At 44.0% G+C, this 14,308-nt stretch overlaps 1 protein-coding gene across 4 annotated transcripts in view; it reads left to right on the plus strand.

The window, feature by feature from the left end:
- Positions 1-14,308, plus strand: part of nrxn2b (neurexin 2b) — an 890,203-nt gene that overhangs the window by 226,573 nt on the left and 649,322 nt on the right. For 2 of the 4 annotated variants that reach the window (XM_080450580.1, XM_080450581.1), the window contains one exon: positions 8,573-8,590. The exons of the other annotated variants lie outside the window; for them this stretch is intronic. In XM_080450580.1, the coding sequence (XP_080306706.1) occupies positions 8,573-8,590 (18 nt within the window). The remainder of the gene's footprint in view (positions 1-8,572; positions 8,591-14,308) is intronic. 4 annotated transcript variants of the gene reach the window in all.

Consider the following 14,308-nt stretch of genomic DNA (forward strand, 5'->3'; position numbering starts at 1 on the left):
ACACACACACACGCACACGCACCACAGTTGGCACATTAATACCTACCTTCACCCAGCAAAGAAGGAAGAAAGGCTTTAGGTAGGGTGTACCACTCCTTAAATACCACAATAACAATGCCAAAACACTGGTAATATAACACATAATATGCACTTCAAAATCTTCTACCTCGCATCACACACCATGAAGCCTGATTGATTGTACTGTATTATGCGTACACAAGCATGTGTCAACGTGTCCCATGAGCAAGGCACTTATAACCTCTAACAAGGGCCCGTTGAGCGCTCATGACCATCAGCAGGGGAAAACTGAAAGAGGATTAATAAAGGTCTACCTAATATGATTGATATACGTGGAATCATAATGTGTGTGTTACGTTAATATTCAATATTTGTTGGATATCCATATCCCTCCATATCCCTCTTTTCCACTGATACAGTGGTGTAAAGGACCTAAGTAAAAAAACTCAAGTACTGTACATTTTCATTACTTTTACTTCTACTCCACTACATCTCAGAGGCAAATATTGTACTTTTATTCCACTACAATTATTTGAATACGTTACTAGTTACTTTGTAGATTTGGATTATTATTACAAAACATACATTAACCACTTCAGCCCTATATACATTTTGGCCATTTGAAATTAGCCAATCCACAAGCTCACAGATGCGACGCATTGTGAGCTTGTAGATCTACTATTTTCAAAAGATTTGTATACATTTTATACCTATATTTCAAAACTTGTGAAACGGGGACATTCTGCATAATGAGTACTTTCTAGTACATTTTGATGCCAATACTTTTGTACTTTTACTCAAGTAAATTTTTAATTCCGGACTTTTACTTGTAACGAGTATTTTGCAGTACAGTACATTGCAGTATTGATACTTTTACTTAAGTAAAACATGTGAGTTATTTTTCCACCACTGCACTGTTACAATCCAGAGAGTGATACAATAAATTAACATGGACATCAAGCGGCATCGCTGCCTCACTGCCAGTGAAATGTGAGCCACATGTTTGAGGTGTCTGAAGCTCTCAAAGTCGGTCAGTGGAACAGTGCCGTAAAAGGTTCACTCGATGGCATTTCTCTAGCTTCAGAGGAGTTTTTTGTTCTCATAAGGTTTACAAAACTTAATAAAATGACTCCTGAGAATGAGGGAGGGAGTTTGTGGATTTCATTTTTAGATGAACATTTCTCTCTAACTAGACGTGTCACTTTGGTGAAGTTCTGCCCCAGGTGAACAAAAAGCACATAATCATCCAACTGACTTGGAACAGTTATACCTCTGTCTGCCACGTCCACGGGACGTAGAATAACTGAATTACTGACACCGTAAACCAGCAAAGAGCCTTATTACGGGCCTAATTGAATGCATCCCAAAGTTTATTGAAAGCTTATTAAACCAAGTCTGCTTGTAATGGGATCCTTGGTCAAGACAGAATGCGAGCAATTTCCCCTTGTTTGCCCGCCGGAGCGGAAAATAAGCATAAGATAGTTGAGTTGGCACCTTTGCTTGAGTGTAAAGCAATGAAAGCTATCCTGCTGGTCTTTTGGGGGGGGGGGGGGGGTTCATAAATGTGTTATCTACCTTTCCGTCCCCGCACTCTGCCCACAGCGGTGGAGGATTATGTCACACAGAGGTGTGTGGACAATTTGTTATCGTGCCAGAGATACCACAGTAGGCCCTGACACACTAGTGTTGTCACAGTTTTACACGGGCATTCACCTTTAATGAGACCTCAGCTGAGGACGCGCGCTCCTCTGTGGTTTCTGCCAATAGAGTGGTAGATAGCATCGGAGAGAGAGGCCATTGTGTAATGGAATAAGAGACGAGAGTCGGTGTCTCTCCTTGTCTGTTTACAACCCCCCCTCCCACATAAGCATGCACACACGCAGACAGACACACAACTCCCCCATATAACCTGTGCTCCTCTGCACTCTATCATTCCCTTGGCTAGGTCTTTCTCGCTCTCCATCTCTATCCGTCTTCCCATCTGTCTCAGCGCGTATCCATCTCTCCCTCGCAGCAAATGTCTATTTCGCCCCGACCGAGTCGCGTCTTCATCTCTTTTCTCGCACGTGCGGTCTTATTTCATGCGCACGTCATGCATACAGTACAGTAATGCTTCCGAGTATACCGCCATCGGTCGCCCCCCGCCCTTAGCGTGAGTGTGTTTGCCCTAGATGTGTCCCTATGTCGATCTTCTCCCCTACCGCATCTCTTTTGTGCGCACGGGGGCGTGAGATGTAAAGTAAATCGACGGGAGACGGGGCAGGGGTTGAAGGGAGACAGAGCGTCTAAAAGGGAAGACCAGCGGGTTCAACCCACGCTCTCCTTCTGCTGTGATGGAACTGTGTTGTCACTCGGGGGGTTGCACACATCGACGGGTGCAAACGCATGGGGATCTCTCTCTGAGCCACTGTGTGTGTGTGTGTGTGTGTGTGTGTGTGTGTGTGTGTGTGTGTGTGTGTGTGTGTGTGTGTGTGTGTGTGTGTGTGTGTGTGTGTGTGTGTGTGTGTGTGTGTGCGCGAGCTCGCATGTGTGTGTGGGGGCCTGGGGATAAAACGTGAATGATGAAGGCAGGGCTCAGGCAACGCCCGCACACAGCAGTATAGCTATAGCACTGCGCCGTGGCTAGTGTGTTTGTTCTCTCGGGGGAGAAACTGACTGCTCGGGCTGTTAGCATGCTCACTGCTGGTGCTCTCCACTGGTATAGCTGCAGTTATTTACCGTGCAACAGGGCTGACTGGGGATTTTTTAGGCCGCTTGCCCCCCCCCCCCCCCTCCTGGTTTCCCAGGCATATAAGCCCTCCGGAATGACATAACCGTCAATAAAACAAGACACAGTCAACCCCGGTGCAATATCCCCAGCCGCGGAAAGAGCAATGGCCGCCGTGAGTGATATTTGTAAACCGCGGCCATGACTGATATTGTGTGGGTGGTGCTGTGTGAGCCGCACACGTATGTCTCTGTTTTTGCTAGAACCTTCCGTGGCAGCCTGTGGGGATTCTACAGGAAAGATAAATGGACCGTGTTCGACCACTCATCTCTCTTACTCGGTTTGACTCCAACATCAGTCGTGTGAAAACAAAAAATTCACCTCGTGCTTCTCCCGCTATCCGTATCCTATACGTTGCGAGCCTTGATCAAGGCGAGCGAGACGGCCGGTACCACCCACTGGGCACTATCACGTTATCAGTGGTGGAAAAAGTACTCAAATGTTTTACTTTAGTAAAAGTATAAATAGTGCAATGTAGAAGTACTCTGTTACAAGTAAAAGTCCGGAATTCAACATTTATTTAAGTAAAAGTACAAAAGTATTGGTATCAAAATGTAGTTAAAGTACCAAAAGTAAAAGTACTAAAATATTTGAAAAAAGCAGATCTACAAGCTCACAACGTGTCGCAATGCGACGTGGTGTGAGCTTGTAGATCGGCTATTTTCAAGTAGCCTATGTATAACATAGGGCTAAAGTGGTTAATGTATGTTTTATAATATAATAATTTATATCTGCAAAGTGCAAAGTAACTATCTAAAGTTTTCAAATAGATGTAGTGGAGTAGAAGTGAAAGTAGTGGAAATTGGAAATACTCCACTAAAGTAAAAAATACCTCAAAATGTTACTTAAGTACAGTACTTGAGTAAATGTACTTAGCTACTTTACACCACTGCATGTTATCAATGTCCACGATATTCACGAACAAGGCCTCGGAGACTAAGTCTTATTGATCGAGTGCGTCGTCCGTTGCATTCATCCCCCATGCTTGCCTTCTCTGAGCTGCACTCTAGGCTCCGTCTCAATGGGCTAGAGATCAAGCAAAGGCTCAGCGCTATGAGGCATGAGCATCCGCGGTCTCCATCTGCTCTGGCCGCATTCTCCACTCCTGCTCCATGTTTTTGGGACCATGAAGCAGGCTTCTTTCTCGCCTTGGCCGTGAATGTGTACAGTATAGCCGGTTGGCCAAAGTGGCTGACGGCCTATCCTCTGCCTCTTTGTTCCTGGTTTGGCGGAGGTTGTTAAAAGAGCAGTGCTGTGAAGTAATAATCAGTCAGGTGTTCTTGCGACGCGGTATGCACAGTCCTCAGTGTTCATTTAACTCTGAGTGTGGGAAAAATGGTTACACAGTCACCTGGCGAGGCCACATATACTAGAAAGCGCAGTAGGCTACAGCCCTTTGCATGATACTGAATTGTGAAACAAGTTATTGTTATTTAATTCTGGAAATAAACAAATGATCGGTTCAATTTAGCTCGGCGTTTGTTAAAAAAAAAAACTCGGACAACCAACAGAGCTTATAGAGTACAGAAGTCCTGACGTCACTCGTCCATCCCTTGGTTCGTAAAGTAATTTCGCTATAGAGAATAACATTGGGTCATCTTAGAATCGTCTCATATAAGAATTGTGGTCCAAAAATAAACAAACTGTCTCGGCGATATTGTCAGGGAGGTGGCTCTGTATCGTTTACGATAGTCAGTCACTCATATTTGAATATTGTTTCTGGCAAAAATTTAACTAATTTTTCGGAAGTAACATTAGCGTTTTCTCACCGTCAGTTGATGCTTCATATCCATAAGAGTCAAATCGCCAGGGTCATTTGTTTATTTTTGGAACACAGTTCTTATTTGACGCGATATTAAACACGTCTATGGGAATTCAGAACAGGGGGGAAAAAACGCGACCCAGGTAGGATGTGTAAATTACGTCAGACTTCGGTGCTCTATTGGCATACTCATTGACATTGGGCCCGGAGTCAGATGATTCCAGAGACTGAAGGATATGAAGCTGTGTGGTATTGTGGGAGATGGACTTCCCTCAACTTGTCATGTAATTATCCAGTATCATGATGATGAGTGACTGACAGTTATATTCAGATCTGATTTTGTAAAATAGCAAAAATGAAAGTTGTGATGATAAAAAAAACTTGACTAAAGTATAGAACCTCAAACACAGTACTGTAATAAAGTACTTCATCACTTTACACTACTAGATGGGAGGCAGTGTCGTCTTTTTTTTTTTTTTACAAGACAAGAAAACAAAAAAAAACGGATGAACACAATGTTTAAAAAAAACGAGAATCACTTACAAAAGACGGATAGTCGAGACAGGGCAGATAATGCAACTGTGCCGCGATACTTTGGAAGTTCTGCTCCGTTTGAAAAATGAATCTCATTTAATGCAGCTTTGTCGGATAGCGCCTGCCACCCACGCCCCCCCCAACCCACCACCCCTACCCCCGCCTCTAATCACTTCTCATATTTAACACCTGCCAATGCAGGGAGCAGTATCCACGCTTAATTAGGAGTCTGATCCAACAGCAACAATCAATATTTCTGATGAAAAGTGTGCATGCTTATTAACCCATTCAATCCGGGAACGCATCTGTGTCATTTTAGATTTTAGCCATAGGCATTATTTTATACTTTGGCTATTCAAAAATAGCAGATCTACAAGCTCATCAAGTGCCGCGCTATGAGCTATTTGTTTAGAAAAATCGTGAAAATTTCAAACTCATATTTAACTATATTTGTAACTCAAATCTTTGCTGTCTGGGGGTCCCTGGAACAACATGTTTTGAGATGGGGGGTCCGCGGCCAAATACATATAATTTTTGGGTGGTCCTTGATATGAAAAAGTTTGAGCACCACTGATATTATAGCAACATACGGTCTTCAGAAAACTGTTAGGATTCAGAAGACATTTGTAGATGCATTCCCGGATTAAATGGGTTAAAAAGTTGTGGCGGAGCAGGGGGGGGGGGGGTGTTGAGAACACTGGCTGGAACCCAGAGAGTTACACCGAGACTGGGCGTACCCTGCACCGTTGAGCTGCGGGGGTGGGTAGTATTGCCAGGAGGAGGCTGGGTTGCAGATAATAATATTGAGCTCTTTGCATGGACGAGCAGTGATTCTCTGTTATCTTGGCGTACGCGATGACACGTGCAGTGCACACACACACACACACACACACACACACACACACACACACACACACACACACACACACACACACACACACACACACACACACACACTGACTATAGGTATGCTGGTGCCTTCAAGTCCCCACCACTTTACAGATGAGCTCCGATGGTTGTCTGAGAGGAATTTCGCTGAGTCACCCGTCCCTTTCATGAGGCTCTCCCCGTCCCCTCCTTTTCTCCATTTCATTTTCCATTACTACTTTTCTTTTTGGTTTTTGTTTTCGCTCACTGCCCCTGTTCCTTCAGTCTCTTTCTTTTTCTTGTGCACGTCTCTCTCTCTCTCTCTCTCTCTCTCTCTCTCTCTCTCTCTCTCTCTCTCTCTCTCTCTCTCTCTCTCCTCTCACATACCATCTATCCCAGCTGTAGACTTGGTTATGTGGACATAACGTGTTCTAACAAACTTTCAGGAAAGCTGCAATTTCCCACGCAACATGTAGACATACTGTATCTAGGCGCATCATCACCATATTCCCACAGATGAAAAGCTCTTTACCAAAAGTGACCTGGCCAAGAGAGCAGCATTAACATTGTTACAACAATAAAACATAAACGATACAAACTGACCATTACAGGCTCAACAGAGACTGAGACTGACACAGTATGATGAGATGTGCCCTTAAGGATCAGCCGGTCCTCAGAGATAGCCTCACACATTTTGAATTGGATTGATAATGACGACGAGCCCATGCAGCCAGAGAGGAATGCCTGCAGGCGGCAATGTCAAGGCAACAGTAAAAAATATGTTGAACACTTCAACTAAGTACTCTGCTATAAATATTTCAACCAATATAAATACCAGCTGTCGTCTCCGACACAAGATGTGGTGCCACGGATTTGATTTGTTACATCCCACATGCAAGTACACAAGAATAAAAATGATTTGTTTCCAGCTCTTTGACAATGTAACAATGATGAAAGTCAATAAAGAATAACAAAAGTAAAGGTAAAAATATACAATAATCATCAGAGCTACACCTCACTGCTAGCTCTAGGGAAAGAAAATACGTCAATTAGCTTGAGTTCAGTTGGAGTGTGTCGCTTTCATACGCTTTCATAACAAATAACTCAGACCATCACAATAAGCCAGCATACAGTACCTATACGGCCACAGTGGGCTATCAGTCAAATAGGCTCTAGACCTCAGTACACATGCATTGTTTTTGTTGTTGTTTCAAAAGGCTCCTATAGGCTACTACTTATGACAGAGGAAGGTGTAGGATATGGATGTGACTTGAACAAAAGTATTGTATTACATGAAAATACAATAATATAGTAATATGCAATAACATTTCGAATGTAGGCTGTACTGTATTATAACCACAGGTTTATTACCATCACCCCGCCCATGTGTCCCTGCCCATGTCCAAAGCAAACGTACACCTCTGTGCAGGCGTTGTGTATTCCTCTGCCTCACACCATTTCCCCGTCCATCACTTGCCATCACTTGCCTTTCCCTGTACTTGTTTACTTCGACTCCACTGCATCTCAAAGGCGTATGCTTTTACTCCACTATAATTATTTGAAAACTTTATAGTTATTAACTACTTTGTAGATTTGAATTACTATTATAAAACATACATTAACCACTTCAGCCCATTTAAACTTTGGCTTTTTGAAAATAGCAAATATACAAGCTCACAATGTGCCGCGATGCGACGCATTGTGAGCTTGTAGATTTGTATTAATTTTATACTTTTGAAAACTTGTGAAATGGGACATTCTGCATAATGAGTACTTACTACTTTTGGTACTTTAAGTATATTTTGATACCAATACTTTTGTACTTTTACTCAAGTAAATTTGAATTCTTTTTTTTTGTATTCATATTGTATTGATACTTTTATTTAAATAAAACATTTTTGTATTTTTTCCACCACTGGAGAGTCCATGAGCAAAGCCTACTACTGTGTACCGTGTTCATGACAACTACATATCTAGACTATTCTCTAGTTATGCCCAATTCGGTGTGATTATTGTGGTATGTTGTGGTAGTAGGTCTGCTATTTATCCTGTGGTTTGCTCTGTAATTGTATCTTTTGTAAACAATTATATTTTCATCATTTCATAACTGCCTGATTTGACCGAGGAAAGATCATTTCATGGAAACTGGGGGGAGAGCGTTTACGCTCATCTTATTTGATCCCAAAAATGAGGCCCTCATTTTAATGAACCAGCTCTCCGGGGGGACGGGGGCGTTTGTCACGATGTGTCACTTTTTTTGTTTTTACACATCTAACTTTAAAAAACCTCTGTCTGTGACTAGACTGACCCTTCGGGCACGGGCGTAGTTTTAAAAAAAAGGATAGGATAGTTAACACAGCATGCTAAACATGGCATCTCAGTAAGCAGATTAAGTGATGACACATCAAAGACATCAGCTAATGCGATGTCCCCTTGTGTGTCTCAATGTCACATAATTGATTGTTTTTTTTTCACCCTTGTTTTGTTTTGATCTGATCTCTGAAACTAATCCAACCCTCTCTCTCTCCCTCCCTCTCTCTCTCTCTCTCTCTCTCTCTCTCTCTCTCTCTCTCTCTCTCTCTCTCTCTCTCTCTCTCTCTCTCTCTCTCTCTCTCTCTCTCCAGGTGATTCATCACAAGTCGGTAAGTTGCCTACCTTCCCTCTCCATGTTGTTATTATTCTGTTTGTTTTTTTCTTTTTCACGTCTCAGAAGTGAACGCTGTTGTTTTTGCTGCTCTGTTTGGTGTTGTCTTCATCAAGTGATGCAGACAACCCCTACACACACACACACGCACACACACACACACACACACACACACACACACACACACACACACACACACACACACACACACACACACACACACACAAACAAGAAAACAACAACAACTGCGATCTTCATTACCCTAACTGGTGTACACAAGCGACACCAACCCTTCTCCAGTGGGAGAGGGCAAGCAGATGGATGGCAATCTTTCTCTCTCTCTCTCTCTCTCTCTCTCTCTCTCCTCTCTCTCTCTCTCTCTCTCTCTCTGTTGTGCAGCCATCTAGTTCAATTACCTCATTTGTGTGTCGCCGTAGAGCAAGGGTTATGGAGTGTGGGGGGGGGTATACCCGTCTGTTCCGCTATGTGAAGAGCCCCGCTGTTCACACTCTGACCCATGGAGCCTCTGGCTTTATGTAGCCTTCCAGCGTAGAAATGAGGTGTGAACTATATTAGTTTCAATCAATCATATGCTGGTTTGGGGGCCCCCCAGCAACTGGCAGCAAGTATCACCCCCTGGGCTGGAATGAAGATATGTGGGCCCCAAGATGCATCTGGCTCTCTGCAGCCGAGTTCACAACCAGGACTCGTGACTTGGCCATCATAATGACTCTCTCTCTCTCTCTCTCTCTCTCTCTCTCTCTCTCTCTCTCTAGTTTGTGAAGTTTAATGCAAGGTGACTCGGGTGTTGTGACTCACATTCAGTCTTGACTTCTGCTAGCCAGCGAAGGGTGGCGGAGGAGTTGATTTGCGGTCGTTATGAGGAATATTTAAGCAATGCATAGCACATGTGATTTGTATGAAGGTGCTGTTGACATGCAGACCAATTTAGAAATGCAGACTTTTCATGATTAACGCATCATTTGCTAATTTGCCCGCCGTGACTCTGAATGTCCTCCCCTTCAAAGCGTCAACACTTACTGTATGTTTGTGCGACAGCTATGTTTAGAGACGCCGGAGAAGTGCTGGCAGTAGATTAACGCAAATTAAACCGCGTTGGCTCTTTGCACACACAAGCACTTTCGTTCTAAACACTTTACCACGCCTCACTCTTTAGCCACCTTGCACCAGCTCTATTTTGGGCCGAGCTGCAGATGAAAACAAGCCGGCCGCCTTGTTACTGTCGTCGTTGGTTAGTGGGACTTCAAGCTCTCCGCACCACTTAAGCATTCATTAAACCCCAGACGGGGGCTGTATCTGTAAATGTGCTGACATGTCGCGCCGTTGCCGGCGTATCATTTAGAGTCGGCGGGCGCGTGAGAGCAAAAAATGGAAGGAGAGAGCGGAGATAGACAGACTAATGGGACGTATCAGCGACTTGCGTCAACAGTCAGGAAATGAGATGGTCCGAGTTTAAAACTACAGCTCACAGCACTTTGGGGCTGACGCGACTCATGTTTTTATTATTATTTATTTTATGTGATGTGTCAGTGTTTATCAGACGCCTCCTAATTATCAGCTCCGTCTCGCACTCAAACTCTGCAGCGTCCACTTCCTGTTATTTATGTGCAGGAGCTGAGTTATAATGAGGGGAAATAAAGTAATACTTTTGTGCAGTCACTTACTTCACTGTTTCTCATGGTACGCTAACTTTACCTATAGGTTGTTGCTCTTCTGCAATTGTGGAAAGACGTCCTCTCCTCAGCTCACAATATTATTCCAAGCTTATGCTGCCACACTCGTCGACAATGACACATAATGCTTTGCAAGTCTTGGGGTGTCTTTTCTTTAAATACATGCATTTCATTTTGGGAAATGTAGACTGATATGTATGATATTTATGTTTGATAATATCAACGATTGAATAAAAAAAGTGATTTTCAATTCAGAAATATAGAAAATAGCAGATCTACGATATCAAAACCTTGTAAATCAGTTATTTTTGCTAGAAGTACATTTCCGCAGAAGTATATGGTGCCTCAGTGGAAGAGAATTTCCGCACCCGCCCTCTGTTTAGTTTTTACAAATCGAACCCTGGCTAGCAGGTCCTGTGTCCTTTTTGTTTGTGCGTGGGTGTTCTTGTTTTGTGACCGGAGAACTGATCAGCCGGGCCGATCCCTCTGAATACCAATGTACCAGACTTACAGACAGACTGTTGGAAGGCCAGGGCAGGCCTGCTCACGCCCCCAAGAGGGTAAATGTCCAAATGCCACCCTGAAACCCCGCGAGGAAACGGGATCTGGAGAGGGGAACAAAACCAATTAAAAATTGACCCGAGACTCCTACGGAAAAAAATGTAGTGTGGACGCTAGTCGGCAGACTGAGAGATGGAGATAATGCATGTTCCTTCGAGACACATAATATTTGAATGTCAAGAGAGGAGTAGTTGGCAGGCGGAGGATCTTCAAACTATTTGTTAAAACAGGGTTTGGTATGACGCAGTTTATTTGAACGCATATCGATTCGTTGCTGAGTGCAATGAATTGGTACTCCATCGTGGAAGGACATTGACCACCTTGACCACCAAGCTCCAGAACGTTTCCATTGAACAGCATCAGTGAGTCGTACATTAGCGGTTAGTGGTCGGCACCTCTGGACCGTAACCTTGTCCAGTGAAACGGAGAGAGTATGAATAAATGAGCAACTGAGTGGATAAGCGTTCACACTAGCACCGACAAAACGGCAAGCTACAAGTCATTCTCGGTGCAGCACGAGAGGGATTCATTGATTCATTGAATATTTTATTAAGGGGATTATTAACAATACAGGTAGTACAGTCAAAGGTTATGCTAAAAGGGTAACACAAAGAGCCCCTTGTTTGTTTCCATCGTGGTCCTTTGTACTCAATTAATCAGTAATACATAAAATACAATACACAGAGCAAGTTGGGGAGCTCTGGTCAGGGGATTCTGCTATCAAGGTATTCAAGGAGTTAAACTATGTTCACTTGTATTTTGACGAAAGGTTGGCTTTGAGTTTGGGCAGGGAGTCAGGATCCTTATGTCTTTTAGGTCATTCCACATTTTGGGACGTGAAGCTACGGCCAACACTATTTGCTGCATTATAAGCTACAAAAAAACTTGCAGTGAAGCATCAATCAATCATCCGATTTTGTCTCTCCATTTTCACTCCCATTCTCTCTCCACACGAATCCCTGCTTGTAATGGGGAAAAACGAATTCTTGCCATCAGCCAGTTCTCTGTTCTCTTTTCAACCCAAGCCTTCATATTTTTCTTGCTCGTCGCTCCCTGCACACACAGATGCACACGTGATGGTGCCACGAGCACGTTGAGCAACGCGTCAACAGCGAATCTGCGACAGTTTAGCTGACCACACTTGGTCGTTTTGTAGCTTTTGTTGCAAGTGTCAACGCAGCAAAACGCGGCCATAAGCCTTTGCTTACCGGGGGAGTTGGAGCAACGCTTTTTGAGGAGTGTGTGTGGGTGTGGGGGGGACAGGTGGCTGCTGGGAGTGTCTTCCGAAACCACCATTGTCTTTTGTTTTTGTTTTTTGTTTCTCTCTAAGAGCCCAGTGTAATAGTAGCAGTAAAAAAAGGAGTAGGAGTGAGTATAATGGAGGAGTAGAGTGAAAAGAGAGGAGAGAAGAGAAAAAGGGGATATAGTTTTCAGGCCCTTTAATGTCTACCATGGCGTGCACACGTGCACACACACACACACACACACACACGTGTGCACTGCACGCACTCTCTCGGGAACGCGCTAAGTGCACTATTACATGCGATCGTTTTATAGCGATCAGAGAGAATGACTTAGCTGTCGAGATATCACAGTTTGATGTATTTGTTTGAAATGATGAGGACGGAGGTCTTAACATTATGCAGCATTGAGCGATTGCTCCACCGCGACATCCGCCTCGGGCATCCACAACATTTCAGGAGTCACCTGGAGAGGTGCCGTTATCTCGCCATGTCTAAACTGTAACTATAGCCACTCTGCTACGTACATCCACACGTTCACGGGTCTGTGCTCTTGGGAAGTACGACAGAGAGGTGTGGGAAGGAACCATCCATCCATCCATCCACCTGTGTATCTGTCCATCCATTGCTATATCTGTGCCTCAGATTCGGCCTGTTAAACTCTTGGCGGCGGCGGGCGTGTGACACAGTGGCACAGAAACGGTGTCCTAAATGTCAGCGGGGATATGAGTGACTGCTTGAAAACTTTGACGTTAACTGCTTCCCCAATGATACAGTGCGGCGTGAGGAGTGGTTGTGCCTTGAGCAGTAATTATCTCAGGTAATGAGATGGCTATCTCGTTATGACCCCCCTTCAATATGCAAATGCGGCCAGGGGGGTCTGGCATTTTATGGCGCCTGGCATTACGTTATGGGGGGGGGGGCTGCCTTTTTTTTGTTTGTGCTCTTAGAGAGGCACTTCTTGACCGTTCCCGTTACCGCACGGCCAGACAATAACTTTTAAACAGCGGCTATTGTTTCCAGCAGATAATAGATTGCTTTTTATTGTCCGCTGTCTCCACATTCGTGTCTCCTATATAAGCCCGGCTCAATTAAATAGGCAGGTCATCACTATCAAACAGAACATTGCCTCCACGAGGAGTGCCTTAATGATGAAGGTGATGAAAGGAACTCGTAAATTAGGGGAGTTATGGGGCTTTTGAAGGTCCGTGGCGGGGCTGTTCCCTGCCTGGCCCGTATTAGCGCAGAATAAAGCAGCTTACATAATGCATTTCCCAAATGCGATTGCAAAACATTCCCCTAATGCCTGACTTGGGAGTTGTACGTTGGAATTAGCATTGCATAAAAACATAGCCATGGGCATATGTTATGTGTGTGTGTGTGTGTGTGTGTGTGTGGTGTGTGTGTGTGTGTGTGTATAAACAGGGTATTACTATACTTATGAGAGCCAGATGTCCCTACAATGTAGAACGTGAGAAATTGTCCTTGTGAGGACCATCTCCTGGTCCCAGACAAAGTTAAACGTTGTTTGCCCGGTTAAACAAAGACTTTTAGAGCCACGGTTACAGTTAGAAAAAGATGCAGGTTGGGGTGACAGTCAGGGTGAGGGATTATTAGGCATTTAGGGGGGTTTAGGTTATGTTGTTGAGGATTAGGCAAAATAAAAGAGAGAGGGATAGGTTGGAGTAGTTTCAGGGATCAGATCACAACAAAATGAAAGTGAAAAATCATCAATTATGGCATGAGTCATGTGACACACAAGGAGACACACAATTAGCAGAGGAGAGAGAGAGAGAGAGAGAGAGAGAGGAGAGAGAGAAGATGAGGAGAGAGAGAGAGAGAGAGAGAGAGATGAGAGAGAGAGATGAGAGAGAGAGAGAGAGGAGAGAGAGAGAGAGGAGAGAGAGAGAGGAGAGAGAGAGAGAGAGAGAGAGAGAGAGAGGCCGTTACCCATTAATTGTTACATTAGAAAAAGAACACTTACATTTTGGTTACATCTTAAATCAAGCCCCCAAGACACCCTGAGATTCCAGGCCTTGCAAGCCCAGGAGAGGAAGCCTCAAAAGAGTCCCTTCTGTCAACTTGTCCCTGAGACTAATTGATCACTTAACACCCAACAGTGTCCAACCTCACCTCAGACCAGCACTGCTTTTGCAGCCACTAATTAGAGTAAACCAAATTGATAAACTAACAAAAGATGCCTATCTGAAACATTGGACC

The sequence above is a fragment of the Gymnoscopelus braueri genome (genome assembly GCF_963280865.1).
Source record: "Gymnoscopelus braueri genome assembly, chromosome: 15".
Taxonomy (NCBI): Eukaryota; Metazoa; Chordata; class Actinopteri; order Myctophiformes; family Myctophidae; genus Gymnoscopelus; species Gymnoscopelus braueri.